At 39.5% G+C, this 22,473-nt stretch overlaps 8 protein-coding genes across 8 annotated transcripts; 3 read left to right on the plus strand and 5 right to left on the minus strand.

The window, feature by feature from the left end:
* Positions 1-288: 288 nt before the first annotated feature.
* LOC125772254 (calphotin-like) lies at positions 289-6,585 on the minus strand. Its single transcript, XM_049443754.1, has 5 exons — positions 6,478-6,585; positions 5,957-6,408; positions 3,168-3,400; positions 868-962; positions 289-791 (listed from the first exon to the last, which is right to left on the minus strand). The coding sequence occupies exons 1-5, from the start codon at positions 6,490-6,492 to the stop codon at positions 468-470; spliced, it is 1,119 nt and encodes a 372-aa protein (XP_049299711.1). The 5' UTR covers positions 6,493-6,585; the 3' UTR covers positions 289-467.
* On the plus strand, positions 1,497-1,990 carry LOC125770747 (uncharacterized). Its single transcript, XM_049440705.1, has 2 exons — positions 1,497-1,571; positions 1,675-1,990. The coding sequence occupies exons 1-2, from the start codon at positions 1,557-1,559 to the stop codon at positions 1,900-1,902; spliced, it is 243 nt and encodes an 80-aa protein (XP_049296662.1). The 5' UTR covers positions 1,497-1,556; the 3' UTR covers positions 1,903-1,990.
* Positions 2,845-3,895, minus strand: LOC125770731 (calphotin-like). Its single transcript, XM_049440686.1, has 2 exons — positions 3,629-3,895; positions 2,845-3,551 (listed from the first exon to the last, which is right to left on the minus strand). The coding sequence occupies exons 1-2, from the start codon at positions 3,641-3,643 to the stop codon at positions 3,114-3,116; spliced, it is 453 nt and encodes a 150-aa protein (XP_049296643.1). The 5' UTR covers positions 3,644-3,895; the 3' UTR covers positions 2,845-3,113.
* Positions 4,278-4,790, minus strand: LOC125770743 (uncharacterized). Its single transcript, XM_049440699.1, has 2 exons — positions 4,712-4,790; positions 4,278-4,640 (listed from the first exon to the last, which is right to left on the minus strand). Exons 1-2 carry the CDS (start codon positions 4,724-4,726, stop codon positions 4,401-4,403), a joined length of 255 nt encoding a protein of 84 aa, XP_049296656.1. The 5' UTR covers positions 4,727-4,790; the 3' UTR covers positions 4,278-4,400.
* A 1,737-nt stretch (positions 6,586-8,322) lies between the features above and the next one.
* LOC125770740 (cuticle protein 67-like) lies at positions 8,323-8,927 on the plus strand. Its single transcript, XM_049440696.1, has 2 exons — positions 8,323-8,433; positions 8,512-8,927. Exons 1-2 carry the CDS (start codon positions 8,419-8,421, stop codon positions 8,839-8,841), a joined length of 345 nt encoding a protein of 114 aa, XP_049296653.1. The 5' UTR covers positions 8,323-8,418; the 3' UTR covers positions 8,842-8,927.
* Positions 8,928-16,963: 8,036 nt separating this feature from the next.
* Positions 16,964-17,542, minus strand: LOC125770742 (RNA-binding protein 24-like). Its single transcript, XM_049440698.1, has 2 exons — positions 17,444-17,542; positions 16,964-17,373 (listed from the first exon to the last, which is right to left on the minus strand). The coding sequence occupies exons 1-2, from the start codon at positions 17,453-17,455 to the stop codon at positions 17,077-17,079; spliced, it is 309 nt and encodes a 102-aa protein (XP_049296655.1). The 5' UTR covers positions 17,456-17,542; the 3' UTR covers positions 16,964-17,076.
* Positions 17,543-19,202: 1,660 nt separating this feature from the next.
* Positions 19,203-19,828, minus strand: LOC125770744 (40S ribosomal protein S27). Its single transcript, XM_049440700.1, has one exon. It carries the CDS (start codon positions 19,685-19,687, stop codon positions 19,433-19,435), a length of 255 nt encoding a protein of 84 aa, XP_049296657.1. The 5' UTR covers positions 19,688-19,828; the 3' UTR covers positions 19,203-19,432.
* A 495-nt stretch (positions 19,829-20,323) lies between these two features.
* LOC125770718 (protein lethal(2)essential for life-like) lies at positions 20,324-21,104 on the plus strand. The gene has a single exon (XM_049440668.1). It carries the CDS (start codon positions 20,476-20,478, stop codon positions 21,088-21,090), a length of 615 nt encoding a protein of 204 aa, XP_049296625.1. The 5' UTR covers positions 20,324-20,475; the 3' UTR covers positions 21,091-21,104.
* The last annotated feature ends 1,369 nt before the right edge of the window (positions 21,105-22,473 follow it).

Below are 22,473 nucleotides of genomic sequence, written 5' to 3' on the forward strand. Positions count from 1 at the left end.
TCTGCCTTGGGTAGTGTTGAGCGAACTTAAGTAAGGCTAATTATTTTAATAGTGATCATTAAAGTGATCGATTAGAAGGCTGCAATGTTCTACATCGATTAGGATTAGTGGAAATTTGATTGAGCAATTATCGTTTACTTTAGATGCTATCGAGAGGACTTGCTAGAGCACTCTAAATGAGGTGAATTGGAAGGTACAAATGTGATAATAGTATGTTACGAGTTGCAAAAAATGGTGTTCGGATATTAGCGAATTATTATCGAAAGGAAGGATGTCCATTTTAGAATGTTTCTTCTACGAAGTGTTGTATTTTGTTTTGATAAAAAATTGAGTTACGAAGGAAACAAAGTATGTACAAAAGAATTCAACAGAAAGAAGATGATAGTGTGAACAATCTCTTTATCTCGTCAGAACCCATTCAGTCTAGCCAAACTGTGACTGTTTTTCTAGCAGCTTGAGAGGTCAGCTTAGAAAACGTACGGTGTTGGAAGTCCGGTGTAAGCCGTGTATGGGCTGAGGGCCGGCAGACCACCGGCAGTATATGCACTGTAAGCGGGCAGTCCGGCAGCGGTGTACGCCAGAGCTGGAGCCGCTGGAGCTACGAAGCGTGCAGCCGGAGCAGCAACGACGGCCGGAGCAGCAGCAACGACCGGAGCCGCCACAGCATGATTCACGGTGTGTGCGTTGTACGAGGTGGCGTAGGGTGCAACAACTCCGGCCGCTGCTAGTGGCGCCGCAACAGGAACAACACCGGCGGAAGCAGCACCGAACACGCACACAGCCAGACAGATCTGAGGAAGTTGAAGATACGCTCAAGAATTAAGTGGGAATTTCAGAACACTTGCAAACCCCAGGAAGCACACTTACCACAATTTTGGCAGACATGATGCTTATTGGGTGGGTTTGAGGAGAACTGAACTGTTCAAAAGGCGAAAGCTTGCTTGTTAGATTGCAGTGCGGTTACTGATGCCATTGTTGCAGTTGAGGATGCTTTTTATACTGGCGACGACTACCAGTGTGTCCCCAAAACTCCATTTGCATGCGCAAGTACTGTTGAATTTCACCCGGGGAACAGTGCGAATCGTCCACCACTCCAGCAAATCCACCTGGTCATACGATGGGAATATTAATGTTGGAAGTTGCCATCGATTGGTAACATCATCGGTATCAAAAACGCATAATAAACGGTACTCCGCCATAGTGTGTTGACCAATCGCGACGATTCGGACGTGATCATGCTAACGGTGTCATGCGCGATCGTACAAGTTACGCAACCGCTCAAGAAGAGCCGCAATCTGACCTTGACGACACGAGTCCTTCCGATGCGTGTTGGTGCGCGGTTGACAAGGGTGGAATGTTTGAAGGCTACCGACTGCTCTCGATGTAATCGTTGGTAGCATTTTAAAATATTTGCAATTGGGAGCAGTTGACAAGGATTTTGTTGGATACACTCCTACCCAATCTGACAGACCTAGAAGAGTATAAATACGGTGGCCATTCTTCGACAGTCGGTACAGTTGTTCTGCCAACCGAAAACAATCCAAATCCATTCAACAATGTTTGCCAAAATCGTGAGTGAACAAAACCATTAAGGATCTTGAAGGAATTGAACCTGTTTTTGGTCCTTTAGCTCAGGATCTTCTACGGCTTTGACTAATAATTCGTTTTTCGCAGATCTTCTTCTTCGGCCTGCTGGTTGCTACTGCCTACAGCAAACCCGTCTTTCCGCTGGCCTACTCGGCTCCTCTCGTTGCCGCTCCCTCCGTAGCGGTTGCTTCTCCACTGGCCACTCCATTCGCCACGGCTGCCTACACTGCTGCTCCCTATGCTGCGGCTTACACAGCTTCGCCATACGCATACAGTGCGTATCCTTACGGTACCTACGGGTCGTTGCTGTTGTAAAATGAATCTTTCTGCCGGGAACACACCACCGAGTGATCGGTTGATTTTGGTTATGTTTTGAAAATAAAATCACTATTGCAAGTACAAATTATAGTTGATATTCTCTGTACTAAAAATTGCATACTATACAGGAAAAGGAGGAAATCCTTTATAGGGTGACATAGGGTAAAAATATTTGTGAGGAACTTATTCATAAACATAAGGTTGCAAAGACGGCTCGAAACATAGAGGAGCTCTTCAAGCCCGTTCACGGGATCACGTGGAGTTAAACTTGTCGGAAATCGGATGCATTCGTGGATGGAGGACTACAGCCCTAGCCCGAGTTTCCTGGAAAACGGATTGGAGACTTGGCCATGTCTTTAAGACGTGCTCAACACTAGTAGAGTAGGCCAAGAAGAGAGAGAAGAGAGAGATAGAGATATGGTTGCAAAGTAATTCACTGTAAATTACTTATCTGCTATCTGTAATTCTAGGTAATTTTTTTCAATTTTTAAGAAGGTTCTGATCTTAGTCGATTTATCATAGTGGCAATGACTTCATTAGGATCATCATACAATTACGTTCGAAATGGTCAAGATATGCTTCGTATCAGCCTGTTTATGTTGCTCTTTATTCTATGTTTTAGGAATTTCTTCATAAAGAATCATATACAACTTAGACAATCGCAATACATTAGGATGCATTCGATGAGGGTAGAATGTCAGTTAAAACAACTGTTATATTGTTGCTAATTATTCAGCTCTTTATTGTTATAACTAATTTCCAAGAGAATGATCGATGGTGTTCCTTCATCTTCCTTTATTTCTTCATCTTTTTTCATTTCTTCGAAATCACCATCGTCCATTTTAGAATTGTTTAAATTCTTATCAAGCACATGAGAATAGTAGCGTGACTATAGGTCAGACGCAGCAGAAATTAATCTTCGCCTCTTGAGTTCTCTCAACTCATAAAGAGCATGTGTAATGGACAGTAATACAACGCTGAAACTAAAATAATTAAACAAACACCTCATATATGTTTCGACAGTTACAGATGGAACTGTACATTTATTACAGCAATAGCGTACCACTTTGCCGTGCCGCTCCGGCAAAGGAAGTTGTGCCATTCGATTGCAGTCTATGTCACTGATCAGCTTAAGCACTACTTAATCACATGTTTGCCTCTGGGGCCACCACCACACGCATCGCTTGCACATCCACACATTAGGCCGATTAGGCAACGACGGACCGATAGCGGAAGGTGGCATGGAAGGGAGCGGGTCGTACGAGCTTTGCAACCTTCGCCACCGGTGCAGCGGTCACCAGCTTCGCAGCGGGAGCAGCGGCCACCACCGTCGGCAATATGGCAGCCGGAGCAGCCGGAACCGGGACCGGAACTGGCACTGCCGTCGGTGGGTTGTAGACGACGGGCTGCGGATAGAAGACAGGAGCTGGAGGCGCAGGTAGAACGAAGGCAGGTGTATGGAAGTGGTAGGCCGGAGCGGGCACTGGAGCGGGTACTGGAGCAGGCACAGCGAAGGGCACGAAACCGTTATACGTCCGGGCGAACACCTGGGAACTTTGGGCAGTAACAACGGCAGGACCGACGGGCGTGAAGACATGTGGCTCGGCGGAAGCTACAGCGAGCATGCTGCAGACTGCAACGATGGACTGTAACGATCGATATCAAACAGAATCTGTTACGGATTTGAACTACTTCCGGAAGTCACTGCTAACGATTTACTTACCACCTTAGTAAACATGGTTTTGCGCGTGAATCTTTTATTTCTACTGGTCGGACTACCTCGAGGCAACTGCTGCTTGATGGACGGTCAATTAGTGTGTAATGAGCCAATAATACCCGCATATCGAGTATTTATATGGCAGCGCGATCGTTCCCACCAGAAACGTCCCCAAAAGCGTTCCACCTCGGTAACAACTATCAGCTGTTACCCATCTGCCAAAAAAAACCCCGATAACCCGAGTTCCCCTTCGAATTCTCACTGGAGGAAGTCGAACCGCCCCAAAACCCACGTGTTGGCACGATTTTACCCTGTTCGCCGACAAACACACCAAAAACAAATCTATTCCACGCGGGCCCCATATCCAGGCACGATCCTAACACTACCCGATCGAACCAATCGAAACCTCCATTGTGACATAATCGCGAGCTGGCATTGAAACGCTAGGGTTATGCTAAACATGGTCGCATAATCGCATGACGGACATCGCTACTGCAAACGTGTTGTCCACCAACAATTGCCATACGGATGAGGGCTTTTGTTTTTGGTTTTTAATTTTCAATGCGCCAACTTAAATTACGTCTTTTAGTTTTAATGAGCACCTTCCGCTTTGGAACATCATTTTCGAAAAAATGGAACTGTGAGCTTCAAAGAGTTTGAATGAATGTGCAATTACTTTATTGTACAGTTTGATTGTTTGTTAAAAGAAATAAACAGATGCATAGGCAAGTATCTTTACCATTTCGACATGAACGATCTAGACTACCGAGATACGTCCTTAGTAATAGGAATAAGTTCGCACTGCTGGCGAACCGCTATAGCTGTAGACGGACGGTAAGCTGGAGTATGTCGAGTAGGTAACTGGAGTTCCGGAGAAGGTAGAGTACGCTGCCACCGGGGCGTTGTAGCTGTAGGTGGGCACAACTCCCGCACTGTAGGCCAACGGATAGACGGCCGGCTGCGTATAGGGCGTCACAGGAAAAGCCGAAGCACAGACAATAGCGAGGGCGACAATGAACTTGAGGAATAAAGAAATTGTACTGATCGTTAGAATTCTTGGACGAAAGTACTGAGAGCACTATATCTTACCAGTTTGGCAAACATTTTGTTGCTTAGTTTGTAGAGAATGAGTTCCCGAGTATGTTAAAACGATGCCTGTCAATTGTGGTATGATGAAGACACCTTTAATGTTGGTCCTTTTATACTGAGTTCTTGGAGAATATTGGAGAATATGTGAAGAATTTGTTTCAAGATTCGAAGAAGATCAGGCAACAATAAAACAAGTTCCTTTGAGGGAATGATATATAATCCTAATCATATACATACAGATGATGGAAGATGAGGGAGTCGTGGATGATTGACAGCTACGAAGTAACAGGCAAAGAAATCAAAATCTAATTAGAAATATTATAAGCTCTTCTGGGCGATACATCGTACAGTGGTTTTAATGTATGTGGGTTTTAATTTGTGGTTCTTCTCGGGAGTTGTTTGTGTTTTTGAAAAAACTATCTTTTGTCTGGTTGTTTTGTGAGGTAATTTTTAAATTTAGCCTTCTGTGGATATTTCATGTTTTTAATATTTTTTTACAGCGTTACAAAATAATAGCCCATCAAAACTGAACTACAAAATGAAGTAATATTAATCGTTTTTACTTACAAACACACTTCAAGGCAAGAAGCACGAATTGTGCGGATTATTTGGTTCCATTTTTAGATTGTTGTTGACATTTGCTATTGTTGGTTCTGTTTCCTTCTTTTCGTTCTTCTAATTAGGCTTGTGTTGGTTGTTGTTTTGCGAAAACGAAACCAGCTCAAGTACCAGTATTAGAAGCGGTTAGTGGTAGGTATATAAGAAAAGAAGAAACAAACCGTATTGTCATGCACATAGATGGCAAAACCAGTTTAATCGATCACTTGCTTTCGTTTTCTGGCGTTATGTAACTGGAAGTTTGAACGAGTTTGATCAAATTTCAAGAATATTCTTAAATCAATCACGGACATCAATTTGAAGGTGGGAAGTCAACAAGCACGAGAATAATAATGTTTCGAATATCTCAAGGTACAGTGGATTGCAGGAGATTTGGGACAGTTGAACATCGTCACAATTTAGTTGAAGTTATTTTCCTAGTTTTTGAAAATGTTTTTGCTTGTCTTTCTTGAATGTGGAGAACGAAAAGGAATAAAGTCCAATACACTGATCGTTTGTTACATTGTTTCAAACATTCTAATATATTTTATTGCTCAACAACAAAATAAAAACGTTCACCAGACTGACATTCTTAAGGAACTGTTGATGTGGCTGTAACGACAACGGGGGCTATGTCCTTCTCTTCACCACAGCTGGTAAGGAGATCGGGCAAGCAGCGGACTAGCGAACGCCTTAGCATACGGTGCAGCATAGGGGGCAGCATATCCAGCAGCAAACGGTGCTGCGTAGGGAGTCGCAAAACCAGCAGCATAAGGAGCAGCATAAGGAGCAGCATAAGGAGCGGCATAAGGAGCGGCAAATGGTGCAGCCAGCGGAGCAGCAGCATAAGTGGCAGCAAGTGGTGCCGGAGCAGCATAAGCCACCGGAGCAGCAACCTTAGCGACGGCTGGTGCAGCATAGGCTACGGCCGGAGCGGTGTAGGCGAGCGGGGCAATTCCATTGTAGTTACGAGCGACAACCTGCGAACTCTGGGCAGTGACAACGGCAGGTCCTGCGGCATAAGCAACCGGGGCAGCAACTGGAGCCAAAAGTCCTGGCTCGGCCGAAGTGCACGAGATGGCCAGAGCGGCGATGCAGATCTAAAGCGGGATATTGAAAGATAAAGATGTCAGTATCCTCACTAATCCTTGAAGGAAACGCTTACGTACCAGTTTGGTGAACATTTTCGGTTTGGTTGGTGGAGATGTTGTTGAGCTGAGCTTAAGAACTGGAGTTGCTAACTGATCGAAGCTTGTTTGCTGTATGATCCTTGTAACGATCGGTTCATCTTTTATATTCGATTGAAATCGCTTACCGATCGCGACACCTCCTACTACGGCAGTTAATGGCAGGATGGATATTACTAGGACCTGCCCGCCCGTCGGAAACTAGTGCACAGCGCATCGTGTCCCCTTCGGTGCTCTTCTTCATCAGTCATTTTGTCACCTGCCGAGCGAGCAATAAAATACCCAAATAGTAACTAGTTCACTCGCTACCAGCTGATTACGCGCGCCACTTTATGGATGCACTTTGGCGCGTAGTTAATATGCAGATCACGTACCAAGCACCGTACAAGAAATCGGATTACGGTCGACGATGGTGGCGGCACTCTGGCAAGGTTGATTTCGTCGGGAGGGTGGCGTAAGGTGCAAAATAGATTTTGGTTCGCTCAAGCGGTAAATTATGGTCCCGGAGGGTTTGCACCGGGCATATGCACGATTTAATGTGTCATCGATCGGTGGCGTTATTTAGTGCACTGGTTCAAGGGCGTTATATTGCTGTGATTAGTGTTGTTTGGAAGCGGCTCACTCGGGGGGTTGAGCAAAACGAGCACATTTTTTCACGTTAGTGAGCTGACTCACAAACCCCAAAGTTCATATATTTCAAAACTGTTTTTAATTATAATTTTGGTTACCTCTCTTTTCACTCGTTCAAATCTCCATCGGTGGTTGCGACAAATCGTCGAAAATATGAGCAGTTTTGCGATTTTTGACACCAATAGAACATACTATGGAGGAGGCTTATTCTCGTTAGACCATTTAGGCATTCTAGTAATTCATATAGTTGTCCCTTTTACTCATATTAGTACCGATCGTGAGCTTCAAATAGAGGAGTATGGTCGATCGTGCCAGTAAGTGGTAGTGATAGAAAATCTCCAATCAGAAACAAGGATAATGTGCCAAAACGGGACAGCTATATTAAACACTAGAATGACGAATAGCAGCTAGCGATTAGTGTATCCTCTTTCTATTGTATGTTCTCTTGGTGTCCGAAACGATGAAACTTTGTCGTATCTGGAAGGTTGTTTCGAAAGGAAAATGACGGGGTTTGTAGACTTTTCTCTTCATTTAATCCCACATTATGTTTCAATATTTTGGGAATAGCCAACGCTTAACAAGCAACAATATGACACCATTTCTTTATCAACAGTGTCGCTTATTTCTTTCACTTTATGCGCTTTTTTCTGAATAAAAATATACCATTAGGGTACTCCTATTCAAGCGCAATATACCGCCAAAAGATAGGGTTTTAATTAAGCTATCAAGGAACTGCATCAGAATTAATCAATAAATGCATTGATGGCAATCACTCCATAATCCATATCTGTACCAAGTTACAGCAATTGATCGAAGCATTTCCACGTAGCTCAAACGATTAGTATTCCAACAGCCGATGGTACCCTTGGTAACAGCAGCTTGGTTGCTTTGCGATACTTTCTTCGGTGTTTTCAAATGCCGCTGGTTTAAAGTGTGAAAAGGAAACAGTTCCAGAGGGGTAAGCTCGTACGCGACATTGCAAGGACAAGTGAACTGTGGATTTGCATCTCGTTGAAATGCAGCAATGGAGTTGATGGTGGCGTTGAACATTCGGAAAGTGAAGAGAGAAAAATGCTAAAGTCCACACAAAAAGGAAGGATTTATGGAGGATATTTCATGAGGCAGAGGTGGCAAATGGATTTCTTTCTTAAAGAGCTGATAGGGGTAGAGCCTTTGATGGAGGTATATAAAAGACATGTCAGCTGGAAGGTGGACATCAGTCAGTACATCTCCTATCTTATCGAATACATCGAAGCTTTATAGCCAAACAAACAACAAACCAAACAACCAAAAATGTTCTCCAAAGTGGTAATATTCTTTCCGATCTCTACTATGTCCTGCTAGCATCCTTCTTATCTGGAACCGTTTCTTTCTACATTTGCTTAGATGATCGTCGCCCTGTTAGCTGTGGTTGCCAGCGTAAGTGCCAAGCCAGGTGGTCTTCTACCAGCAGCTCCATTCGCCTACACTGCCGCTCCTCTCGCCTACTCTGCACCGTTGGGCGTCGCTCCAGCAGCTGTTCCGGCCGTCGCCTACACTGCCGGATACGCTAATGTGGGAGATTCGGCCGTTGTCACATCGCACAACTCGCAGGTTATCAATCCGGCCTATGCCGCCTATTCGGCCGCTCCTTACGTGTCCGCTTATGCCGCCGCTCCTGCTCTGGCTTCTCCATTCGCCTACAGTGCACCTCTTGCCGCTAAATACGTTCTGTAGATAGGATCTCAACTTGCGTTATAATATGTCAGACGAATAAAGACAAACTACGCTTTTGCACTGGAGGAAGTCGAACCGCCCCAAAACCCACGTGTTGGCACGATTTTACCCTGTTCGCCGACAAACGCACCAAAAACAAATCTATTCCACGCCAGCCCCATATCCAGGCACGATCCTAACACTACCCGATCGAACCAATCGAAACCTCCATTGTGACATAATCGCGAGCTGGCATTGAAACGCTAGGGTTATGCTAAACATGGTCGCATAATCGCATGACGGACATCGCTACTGCAAACGTGTTGTCCACCAACAATTGCCATACGGATGAGGGCTTTTGTTTTTGGTTTTTAATTTTCAATGCGCCAACTTAAATTACGTCTTTTAGCTTTAATGAGCACCTTCCGCTTTGGAACGTCATTTTGGAAAAAACAAAAAAAAAGGAACTGTGAGCTTGAAAGCGTTTGAATGAATGTGCAGTTACTTTATTGTACAGTTTGATTGTTTGTTAAAAGAAATAAACAGATGCATAGGCAAGTATCTTTACCATTTCGACATGAACGATCTAGACAACAGAGATACGTCCTTAGTAATAGGAATAAGTTCGCACTGCTGGCGAACCGCTATAGCTGTAGACGGACGGTCAGCTGGAGTATGTCGAGTAGGTAACTGGAGTTCCGGAGAAGATAGAGTACGCTGCCACCGGTGCGTTGTAGCTGTACGTGGGCACAACTCCCGCACTTTTGGCCAACGGATATACGACCGGCTGCGTATACGTCGACGGAGGATAAGCCGAAGCACAGACAATAGCGAGGGCGACAATGAACTTGAGGAATAAAGAAATTGTACTGATCGTTAGACATCTTGGACGAACGTACTGAGAGCACTATATCTTACCAGTTTGGCAAACATTTTGTTGCTTAGTTTGTACAGAATGTGTTCCCGAGTATGTTAAAACAATGCCTGTCGATTGTGGTATGATGAAGACACCTTTAATGTTGGTCCTTTTATACTGAGTTCTTGTCGATCGAGAAGCTACTACCAGGAATTGGAGAATATGTGAAGAATTTGTTTCAAGATTCGAAGAAGATCAGGCAACAATAAAACAAGTTTCTTTGAGGGAATGATATATAATCCTAATCATATACAGATGATGGAAGATGAGGGAGTCGTGGATGATTGACAGCTACGAAGAAACAGGCAAAGAAATCAAAATCTAATTAGAAATATTATAAGCTCTTCTGGGCGATACATCGTATAGTGGTTTTAATGTATGTGGGTTTTAATTTGTGGTTCTTCTCGGGAGTTGTTTGTGTTTTTCAAAGAACTATCTTTTGTCTGGTTGTTTTGTGAGGTAATTTTTAATTTAGCCTTCTGGGGATATTTAATGTTTTTCAGACAAACTACGCTTTTTCCATAACTCAATGTTTTACTATTTTTTATTTATTGAAACTAAAATGTCCTTACGGGTGGTTTCTCAACAGACGGAACTAATATCAAATCTCATTCAGACTGTTGCTTTGTTCTTCCTGACTGTTCCGGGCTGACCAACCAGTTGTGAGAAAACAAAGTCTGAGAAAGCCAGAAATGATTGGCCAGGAACTCCAAGACCTTGGATTGTTGAAAAAGGTTTCTTTTCACTCAAATAATGCTTTAAATAAAAAAGAATAAAAAATAAAAAAAAGGAAAACTTCTTAAGGCTATTGCCTTAGCTTTTTTTGAGCAATTTAAAATATTAAAAAAAATGATTTATTTTAATGCAAATTTGTTGCAATATGTTTCTCTTCACTCAAATGTCGCTTTAAATTAGAAAAAGAATAAAATATAACAAAAAAAATTCAAAAAAAATTTCAACTCGAAAATTTCATAAGGCTTACCCCTTATGATTTTTTTGGGAAATTTTGCAAAAAAATTAAACTGATTTATTTTAATGCCAATCGGTTGAAATAAGTTCCTTCTCACTCAAATAATGTTTTAAATAAAAAAAAGAATAAAAAATTTAAGAAAATTAAAAAAATTCTAAAAATTTAAAAATTTCATAAGGCTCATTTTTGCACCAAGTTTTGCCTATAACTTGGTCGGTATCCAACAGATCGCCAATCTTTAACTTGAGGTCGATAGATGACATCAATTGCTACATTTTCTTCTTGGACGGCCATGCCCTCAGATGTCTGTGTCGGAAGTTATTCGAGGATGCAAGTTCCATACCCTGTTTAAGAAAATGTTAAATTTTCCTCATTTTTGCACGAAGTTTTGGCTATAACTCGGTCGGTATCCAACGGATCGCCAATCTTTAACTTGTGGTCGATAGATGGCACCAATGGCTACATTTTCTTCTTGGGCGGCCATGCTCTGAGATGTCTGTGTCGAAAGTTATTCGAGGAACCAAGTTCCATACCCTGTTTGAGAAAATGTAAAATTTTCCTCATTTTTGCACGAAGTTTTGGCTATAACTCGGTCGGTATCCAACGGATCGCCAATCTTTAACTTGTGGTCGATAGATGGCACCAATGGCTACATTTTCTTCTTGGGCGGCCATGCTCTGAGATGTCTGTGTCGGAAGTTATTCGAGGAACCAAGTTCCATACCCTGTTTGAGAAAATGTAAAATTTTCCTCATTTTTGCACGAAGTTTTGGCTATAACTCGGTCGTTATTCAACGGATCGCCAATCTTTAACTTGTGGTCGATAGATGACACCAATGGCTACATTTTCTTCTTGGACGGCCATGCTCTGAGATGTCTGTGTCGGAAGTTATTCGAGGAACCAAGTTCCTTACCCTGTTTGAGAAAATGTAAAATTTTCCTCATTTTTGCACGAAGTTTTGGCTATAACTCGGTCGGTATCCAACGGATCGCCAATCTTTAACTTGTGGTCGATAGATGGCACCAATGGCTACATTTTCTTCTTGGACGGCCATGCCCTCAGATGTCTGTGTCGGAAGTTATTCGAGGAACCAAGTTCCTTACCCTGTTTGAGAAAATGTAAAATTTTCCTCATTTTTGCACCAAGTTTTGCCTATAACTCGGTCGTTATCCAACGGATCGCCAATCTTTAACTTGTGGTCGATAGATGACACCAATGGCTACATTTTCTTCTTGGACGGCCATGCTCTGAGATGTCTGTGTCGGAAGTTATTCGAGGAACCAAGTTCCTTACCCTGTTTGAGAAAATGTAAAATTTTCCTTATTTTTGAACAATTTAGCAAAATCTATAAATGTGATATATTTAAATGCGAATTTGTTGCAATAAGTTTCTTTTCACTCAAATAATGCTTTAAATTAAGAAAAGGATAAAAAATCAGAAAAAAATTTTTAAAAAATTTACAACTCGAAAATTTCATAAGGCTTACCCCTTACGATTTTTTTGAGAAATTTTGCAAAAAAAATTAAAATGATTTTTTTTAATGCCGATTGGTTCAAATAAGTTTCTTTTCATTCAAATAATGCTTTAAATCAAAAAAGACTGAAAAATATAAAAAAAATATATTTTTTTAATAAATTTGCTAATCTCCTAAGGCTCATTTTTGCACCAAGTTTTGTCTATAACTTGGTCGGTATCCAACGAATCGCCAATCTTTAACTTGTGGTCGATAGATGACATCAATGGCTACATTTTCTTCTTGGACGGCCATGCCCTCAGATGTCTGTGTCGGAAGTTATTCGAGGATGCAAGTTCCATACCCTGTTTGTGAAAATATAAAATTTTCCTCATTTTTGCACCAAGTTTTGCCTATAACTCGGTCAGTATCTAACGGATCGCCAATCTTTAACTTGTGGTCGATAGATGACATCAATGGCTACATTTTCTTCTTGGACGGCCATGCCCTCAGATGTCTGTGTCAGAAGTTATTCGAGGATGCAAGTTCCATACCCTGTTTAAGAAAATGTTAAATTTTCCTCATTTTTTTCCTCATTTATAAGTTGATGTATTTTACTGCAAATTTGTTACAATAAGATTCTTTTCGCTCAAATAATGCTTTAAAATAAAGAAAGAATAAAAACTAACAAAAAAATTTCAAAAAAAATTTCAACTCGAAAATTTCATAAGGCTTACCCCTTATGATTTTTTTGGGAAATTTTGCAAAAAAATTTAAATTGATTTATTTTAATGCCAATCGGTTGAAATAAGTTCCTTCTCACTCAAATAATGTTTTAAATAAAAAAAAAGAATAAAAAATTTAAGAAAATTAAAAAAATTCTAAAAATTTAAAAATTTCATAAGGCTCATTTTTACACCAAGTTTTGCCTATAACTTGGTCGGTATCCAACGGATCGCCAATCTTTAACTGCGTGTCGATAGATGACATCAATGGCTACATTTTCTTCTTGGACGGCCATGCCCTCAGATGTCTGTGTCGGAAGTTATTCGAGGATGCAAGTTCCATACCCTGTTTGTGAAAATATAAAATTTCCCTCATTTTTGCACCAAGTTTTGTCTATAACTCGGTCGGTATCCAACGGATCGCCAATCTTTAACTTGTGGTCGATAGACAGCATTAATGGCTACATTTTCTTCTTGGACAGCCATGCCCTCAGATGTATGTGTCGGATGTTATTCGAGAAACCAAGTTCCTTACCCTGTTTGAGAAAATTTAAAATTTTCCTCATTTTTGCACCAAGTTTTGCCTATAACTCGGTCAGTATCTAACGGATCGCCAATCTTTAACTTGTGGTCGATAGATGACATCAATGGCTACATTTTCTTCTTGGACGGCCATGCCCTCAGATGTCTGTGTCAGAAGTTATTCGAGGATGCAAGTTCCATACCCTGTTTAAGAAAATGTTAAATTTTCCTCATTTTTTTCCTCATTTATAAGTTGATGTATTTTACTGCAAATTTGTTACAATAAGTTTCTTTTCGCTCAAATAATGCTTTAAAATAAAGAAAGAATAAAAACTAACAAAAAAATTTCAAAAAAAATTTCAACTCGAAAATTTCATAAGGCTTACCCCTTATGATTTTTTTGGGAAATTTTGCAAAAAAATTTAAATTGATTTATTTTAATGCCAATCGGTTCAAATAAGTTCCTTTTCACTCAAATAATGTTTTAAATAAAAAAAAAGAATAAAAAATTTAAAAAAATTAAAAAAATTCTAAAAATTTAAAAATTTCATAAGGCTCATTTTTGCACCAAGTTTTGCCTATAACTTGGTCGGTATCCAACGGATCGCCAATCTTTAACTTGTGGTCGATAGATGACATCAATGGCTACATTTTCTTCTTGGACGGCCATGCCCTAAGATGTCTGTGTCGGAAGTTATTCGAGGATGCAAGTTCCATACCCTGTTTGAGAAAATATAAAATTTTTCTCATTTTTGCACCAAGTTTTGTCTATAACTCGGTCGGTATCCAACGGATTGCCAATCTTTAACTTGTGGTCGATAGACAGCATTAATGGCTACATTTTTTTCTTGGACGGCCATGCCCTCAGATGTCTGTGTCGGAAGTTATTCGAGGATGCAAGTTCCATACCCTGTTTGAGAAAATGTAAAATTTTCCTCATTTTTTTCCTCATTTATATGTTGATGTATTTTACTGCAAATTTGTTGCAATAAGTTTCTTTTCACTCAAATAATACTTTAAATTAAAGAAAGAATAAAAACTAACAAAAAAATTTCAAAAAAAATTTCAACTCGAAAATTTCATAAGGCTTACCCCTTATGATTTTTTTGGGAAATTTTGCAAAAAAATTTAAATTGATTTATTTTAATGCCAATCTGTTCAAATAAGTTCCTTTTCATTCAAATAATGTTTTAAATAAAAAAAAAGAATAAAAAATTTAAGAAAATTAAAAAAATTCTAAAAATTTAAAAATTTCATAAGGCTCATTTTTGCACCAAGTTTTGCCTATAACTTGGTCGGTATCCAACGGATCGCCAATCTTTAACTTGTGGTCGATAGATGACATCAATGGCTACATTTTCTTCTTGGACGGCCATGCCCTCAGATGTCTGTGTCAGAAGTTATTCGAGGATGCAAGTTCCATACCCTGTTTAAGAAAATGTTAAATTTTCCTCATTTTTTTCCTCATTTATAAGTTGATGTATTTTACTGCAAATTTGTTACAATAAGTTTCTTTTCGCTCAAATAATGCTTTAAAATAAAGAAAGAATAAAAATTAACAAAAAAATTTCAAAAAAAATTTCAACTCGAAAATTTCATAAGGCTTACCCCTTATGATTTTTTTGGGAAATTTTGCAAAAAAATTTAAATTGATTTATTTTAATGCCAATCTGTTCAAATAAGTTCCTTTTCACTCAAATAATGTTTTAAATAAAAAAAAAGAATAAAAAATTTAAGAAAATTAAAAAAATTCTAAAAATTTAAAAATTTCATAAGGCTCATTTTTACACCAAGTTTTGCCTATAACTTGGTCGGTATCCAACGGATCGCCAATCTTTAACTTGTGGTCGATAGATGACATCAATGGCTACATTTTCTTCTTGGACGGCCATGCCCTCAGATGTCTGTGTCGGAAGTTATTCGAGGATGCAAGTTCCATACCCTGTTTGTGAAAATATAAAATTTTCCTCATTTTTGCACCAAGTTTTGTCTATAACTCGGTCGGTATCCAACGGATCGCCAATCTTTAACTTGTGGTCGATAGATGACATCAATGGCTACATTTTCTTCTTGGACGGCCATGCCCTCAGATGTCTGTGTCAGAAGTTATTCGAGGATGCAAGTTCCATACCCTGTTTAAGAAAATGTTAAATTTTCCTCATTTTTTTCCTCATTTATAAGTTGATGTATTTTACTGCAAATTTGTTACAATAAGTTTCTTTTCGCTCAAATAATGCTTTAAAATAAAGAAAGAATAAAAACTAACAAAAAAATTTCAAAAAAAATTTCAACTCGAAAATTTCATAAGGCTTACCCCTTATGATTTTTTTGGGAAATTTTGCAAAAAAATTTAAATTGATTTATTTTAATGCCAATCGGTTGAAATAAGTTCCTTCTCACTCAAATAATGTTTTAAATAAAAAAAAGAATAAAAAATTTAAGAAAATTAAAAAAATTCTAAAAATTTAAAAATTTCATAAGGCTCATTTTTACACCAAGTTTTGCCTATAACTTGGTCGGTATCCAACGGATCGCCAATCTTTAACTGCGTGTCGATAGATGACATCAATGGCTACATTTTCTTCTTGGACGGCCATGCCCTCAGATGTCTGTGTCGGAAGTTATTCGAGGATGTAAGTTCCATACCCTGTTTAAGAAAATGTTAAATTTTCCTCATTTTTTTCCTCATTTATAAGTTGATGTATTTTACTGCAAATTTGTTACAATAAGTTTCTTTTCGCTCAAATAATGCTTTAAAATAAAGAAAGAATAAAAACTAACAAAAAAATTTCAAAAAAAATTTCAACTCGAAAATTTCATAAGGCTTACCCCTTACGATTTTTTGAGCAATTTTGCAAAAAAAAATAAAATTGATTTATTTTAATGCCAATCGGTTGAAATAAGTTTCTTTTCACTCAAATAATGTTTTAAATAAAAAAAAGAATAAAAAATTTAAGAAAATTAAAAAAATTCTAAAAATTTAAAAATTTCATAAGGCTCATTTTTGCACCAAGTTTTGCCTATAACTCGGTCGGTATCCAACGGATTGCCAATCTTTAACTTGTGGTCGATAGATGGCATTAATGGCCACATTTTCTTCTTGGACGGCCATGCCCTCAGATGTCTGTGTCAGAAGTTATTCGAGGATGCAAGTTCCATACCCTGTTTGAGAAAATGTTAAATTTTTCTCATTTTTTTTCCTCTTTTATAAGTTGATGTATTTTACTGCAAATTTGTTACAATAAGTTTCTTTTCGCTCAAATAATGCTTTAAAATAAAGAAAGAATAAAAAATAACAAAAAAATTTCAAAAAAATTTTCTACTCGAAAATTTCATAAGGCTTACCCCTTACGATTTTTTTGAGCAATTTAGCAAAATTTAAAAATTTGATATATTTTAATGCGAAATTGTTGCAACAAGATTCTTTTCACTCAAATAATGCTTTTAAAGAAGAAAAGAATAAAAATTAAAAAATAAATGCTATTATAAATAAACGACAATTGCTAAGCATGTAGCGAAGGGGGAAATAGTTCAAAGATCACTAAAGAAACAATCGCTTTTATATACAGCAAATGAATAGATTTATTCAGTCAACAAGAGAGTATTTACAGCTTCACTATTGCATGCGGTAACAAATATCATTTTCCTTATTTCTTGCATCGATACCCATTTACTTCAGCAGCACCTGGGCAGGGGCAGCGGCAACGTAGGGTGACGAGTAGGCGAGCGGAGCGCCAGCCACATAAGGAGCGGCGGCAACGTAAGGGGCAGCATATGGGTAGGTGGTGTAGGCCAGCGGGGCAGTATTTCCGTGGAAAGTGCGCTCGTACACAGCGGCACCCTCCGCAACATAAGCGGCCGGTGCAGCGACAACGGCAGCTGGAGCAGCAGCATAGGCAAGTACTCCCGGTTTCGGATCAGCCTTGGCCGAAACGGAAGCGACGGCAATGATGGCGAACAGGCACACCTAGTTCCGGAAAAGAAAGTTCATCAGAATTAGAATGGTAAAGAACAATGAGCCATTTAGCAATACTTACAATCTTGAACATTTTGGATAATGTTGTTGGGTTGTTTTGGTTGAATTGTTAGCGAATGCTGTTGAGGATGCGTTAGCAAGTGAACTGATGAATTACCAAGATTTCGATGAGCTTTATATACTGAACTATTCATACGTAAGAATCCTTGGACTCTTTGGTTGCAGACTAGGCCGTAAGATAATGAGACAAAATACGTGCTTTTTTTGGAGGACTTTCTGTGGCGTGGACTCATAAGACATTTGCCAAACCCTACCACCTTCTGTATCCAATTCGATCAAAGCGGTGAAATAAAGGCCGATATTGTAAGCGCGACATTGGCAGACCAGCTGACGACACATATACTGCATACTAATAAAATGGTGCCCTAAGTGCGTGCTTTCAACAGTATATGGTAATTTCGAGCAAGCGTACAATGGGAATTGTAATAATTTGAATGGAATTAAACCAAACATTTGTGAAACGGAGGAGATATGTATTAACGTACCACAGTTGATTTCTTGTAAAAATATCGAAATAATTTATTTATCTTAACGGAAACACAGTTAGAATACCATCGGAATATGAAAAGTAAATCATAAAAACCGCCAAAAAGTATAGTTATTGAATACACGATTTGTTTAACTGCTACATAATTATAGCAAACTATTTTCATTCGATATGAGCTATAAAACATGATTTTAGAGAAAATGAACGAATAGCGCCATCTGTTGGCGGGTATGGAAATTTTTTTTGAATAATTTGCATCTTATGACATCACACAGTTGTTTGGAAATCATATTTACAGATGTTTTCTTAACTAAAAATACAATACATTTTATAAAAGAATGTTTCAGCCACGAAGTATTCTATTAGCAGTTTGTGTAGTTATTCTTCATTCCTTGTATGAGTGGAGCAGTTGTGTATATCCAGTTCGCAACTCTTGTGAGGGTAATCAATGTTTCCTAAAACGAATCAAAAGTAATTACCATATACTTTTTCATGGAGATCATAATAAATGAATCGAATTATGCATCAAAAGCGAGTAAAACAACGACAATCAGTATAAAGGCGCAATTTAACGTAAATATAAGAAGCGCGAAACCCTTCAATGTTCTTTCAGATAAGAGTTAACTTTGGTTGTTGGATTTTCCAGGAGGCTTTCATAATTAACAAACATTGTTTCGAGGGTTGATGGAGGACAAATGATCTATAGACCGCAGATTTAAAGAAATGATTTGTGTAATACATAATTGAATAACAGGGAAGTAACTACTACGAACGAACGAACGAACGATCAAAACGAAGCAATTAAAAACGTGGGAAAACAATAGAACCACAATTGACTACTTCATAAGAAACTTGTACAATATTTTGTTTTACAACTTTTCGAATAAAACAGCTAACTAGGCGTTAAATATTTTACATTCCTTATGCACTCGCCGCGTGAATCAAAACAATCAATTTGCGCATGAGTTGCTTGTTTTGTTCCATGACTCATTTGTGTACATACAACTACGGCTCCAAGATGTTGTCGTAATGTTGTGAAATGGAGTATAGGTAGTGCACATGCAGAGCTGGAAAATTCGCAATTACACCAGAGTTTGCAACCACGGCGTAGGGACAGGCACAACAATACGCCGAACAAAATCAACAACACGAAGCTGTCAAATGTCGCATTCACACAAACACACACAACCACGCATACATCATGAAACACGCAGGCAATGGAGCACCGATACGAAACTTAACCTCACTAAACGAAACGCACACACTTGCTACATAATTAGACGATCGAAATGATGCCTTTATTACACTCCTTTCGGTACGAATACAATGTTCACTTATAGTTTGGGGATTTCACTGTGGAAATTCCCCTCCCAAATTCCATACGTGCTGTTTGTATATTGACCGGCCAACTCTTCGATGAATCCACCTCGGTATCATCCGTCCAACGCAAGGCACCTTTCGATCGTCACGGGTTTAGTGGGATACTCCTAGCTGGTATTTCTCTTAGTAGGGCTTCCTGCGGAACGAGCAGCCCTCGGTCAGACGGGCCTTGCCACCGGTCGGCTGGCACAGGATCGTCGAACAACCGGCACACACCACGACGCTCTGGGCATGGCTGAAAACGGTGGTGATCTTGTAGCAGCCGGGGCACTTCACGTCCATGAAGTACGAGTTGGGATGGGGCACCAAACGCTTCAGTTTGTGCTTCCTCTTCTCCTCAGCGGGCAGCGGATGCAAGAAGTCCTTCGCGAGCGGCATTGTTACTTGCTTATTTGGCTCAGTTTTACTGTAAAACACGTGTTATTCGCGGGTAAAAGTGAAATAATTTCACTTCAGATGTACGGAAAACACGGCAGCTTCGCACGACGTCAAAACCGAAAAGAAGGAAGGAATGGTGATGGGCGCATGTACTATAACTCCAGATGGTTCCGAACCGAGAGATGTTTCTATCCGCTCCATCGCTCTGTTGACGTTTGGAACTTTAAAAATCATCCAATTTATTTTCTGAAATAGGTACTGATATACTTTTATTTACGTTTATTCTCAATTTTAATGAATCTTTTAATTTTTTATGATTTTATTTACATTTCTACAATAACGTATCTTTCCAACGGAAACGTACAATGTAGCATCAAAGCAAAAAGACGACTGATATTTAATAGCAAAATAAATAACAAAATTTGTAATTTACATCAAACAAAAACGAAAATTATAAAACCGTTTCTAAAACTGGTAATATTCATACGAATATTAACTAAATTGAAAATAAATCACATCTACCCTGTGACATATTCGAGAATGCTCACGAATGTTCCATCGAGCTCACTCACCCTTTCGAGAACAATCTCACTTGTTCGCGTTGCTCGCGCTTTCATGTATATAAGCCAGGGTGAGAACGCTGTGAGCTCATCAGTTGAATCCAACAAAGTGCGATATCAAACGGTGAAAGCGAAGTAACGCAAACAAATCTCGTCCTAAAGGATATATTCAGTGTGAAATACAGTGAACAGTGAATCAGAATCGTACTTTCTCAGTAAACAGTGAAAATGTCGATCATCCCGATTTTCTTCCGTAACTGGTGGGACAGCGAGTGGGATCGTCCGGTGTGGAGTTCTCGTTTGATGGACCAGCATTTCGGCAGTGGTGTGACCGCAGACGATCTTCTCAACGCTCTGGTAGCGGTGACCGACCGTCGTCTTCAGCCACAAGCCCAACAACAGCCGTGTCGTTACAGTCGGCATAGCTCCTGTGTGGCCAGCAAGCGAGACAGCGCATCAACGGTGGACGTCACTAAGGATAAATTCCAGATCAACCTGGATGTGCAACAGTTCACCCCGGAGGAGATCTCGGTGAAGTACGTGGACAATTCGGTCGTGGTGGAGGGCAAACATGAGGAGAAACAGGACGAACAAGGCTATATCTCGAGACATTTCGTGCGTCGCTACATGCTTCCCAAAGGCCACAGTGAAGCGGACATCGTTTCGTCTCTCTCGTCAGACGGTATCCTTACCATCACCTGTCCCAAAAAGGAAATCGAGCAGAAAACAACAGAGCGCAGCATTCCCATCACACACACGGGACAGCCCATGAAGCAAGTCACCGAAAATGCTGCCCAACAAAATGGCCAGAGCAAGAAGGAAGGGGATACCATGGAGTCATAATCTATGCCACCGATAAGTAACCCAGATAACCACACTACGACCACAAAGTCTGATATGGGTCGCAACATTTTTATTTGCTCTACACTACGACTTTGTGGTCTTAATAGAGGATTGGTTCGAAATCACGCTATTTTATACCAAAAAGTTGTGGGTGCTCTTGGGGTAAGGCCAGGAAGAGGAGCATAAAATTTGAAATGTTTCAGGAAACTTTTCATCGGGTTTCATGATCGTTTGAAATTTTCAATATTCGTTCATCTGTCAATGCAATACATCGAAGGCGTCTTCTTTGCTTCGTTTTAATGTACTCCATTCTTATTCATCTGCTTGATGCGGTGCGCTACAGTGTGTTTTATTTTTGATTTTGTGTAATGTTAAAGGGTAGTTTTTGTACTTTAAATGTAAATGTTACAAAGAAAAGTACTCATAGTGCATGAAAAAAGTGAAATACTGTTAAACAACACTACCAGGCGATGGATATTTCATTCAGAAAACGCAGCGTCCTTTGACAACGCCGTCATCGTTTGCCGCAGTAGTGATGGTTGGTATTTTTATTATAATCAATCGGTTAAAAACCTTTTATCCATATAATCTGATCTTTCCATACTACAGAATCAACTCATTTCGTGCAGATATGACCATCAATGTTCCGGATAGTGACAGCGTCATGGAACCAAGTCCGCGTCGTCTTCAAAGCAATTGTGTGTGTATTTACCCGTGTGTGTGTATTTTTGTAAAAATTGAACGAATGAAATAAAGAAATGACAATGAATATAAAAAGCTTTAGTTTCGAAATATTTCATAAAAAAGTTCAAAATGACGAAAGAAAAGCTTTCCTACCACAAACGAAATATTTCATTATTATGGTACATTTGATATAATTATGGCCCGTTTTATGTCATCCACGAAGTCTTAATATTACTGCTGTAAGTGATGCTTTAAGACCGATATCAGACCGTCTTATATAGGTCTTCGAACGGTCGGATATCGGTTTTTGGCTATCTGGGTAATACACTTCATGTTTGATTTAAGCTTAATAAAATAAAATTTTCATGATTTTGTAAAAAAAAGCTCCCAAGTTTTTCAATATGTAACTTAAATAGATTCCGAAATTTATTTCACTGAAATTAGTTAGCAATATCCATGAAATTTATTGTAAATTTACACAAAAAGTTCGTTATAGATCGTTTCCACAGAGAAAAAGCAGCATGGTCGTTTATATACATTAAAGCGCGCGAAACGTGAACGAGTGAGAGCATTCTCGAAGGGTCGAGTGAGCTCGCGCGAGAAGTGAGTAACCGTTTCAGAGAGCTCACCGTGTGAAGAATTTCGATACTTTCGGGGTTGTTTACAATTTCAATTGAATGCTTTCACAATTAAGCATGT

Source organism: Anopheles funestus, chromosome 3RL, assembly GCF_943734845.2.
Source record: "Anopheles funestus chromosome 3RL, idAnoFuneDA-416_04, whole genome shotgun sequence".
NCBI lineage: Eukaryota > Metazoa > Arthropoda > Insecta > Diptera > Culicidae > Anopheles > Anopheles funestus.

What these genes read in the sequence shown, in the direction of transcription:
- LOC125772254 (XM_049443754.1), bottom strand. An exon ending in TGGCGAAGGTTGCAAAGCTC is followed by an intron (nt 963 to 3,167) that starts GTACGACCCGCT and finishes AATGGCATCAGT; the next exon opens with AACCGCACTGCAATCTAACA. An exon ending in TCATGTCTGCCAAAATTGTG is followed by an intron (nt 792 to 867) that starts GTAAGTGTGCTT and finishes CAACTTCCTCAG; the next exon opens with ATCTGTCTGGCTGTGTGCGT.
- LOC125770744 (XM_049440700.1), bottom strand. Translation starts at nt 19,687, where the DNA reads ATGCCGCTCGCGAAGGACTTCTTGCATCCGCTGCCCGCTGAGGAGAAG.
- LOC125770718 (XM_049440668.1), top strand. Translation starts at nt 20,476, where the DNA reads ATGTCGATCATCCCGATTTTCTTCCGTAACTGGTGGGACAGCGAGTGG.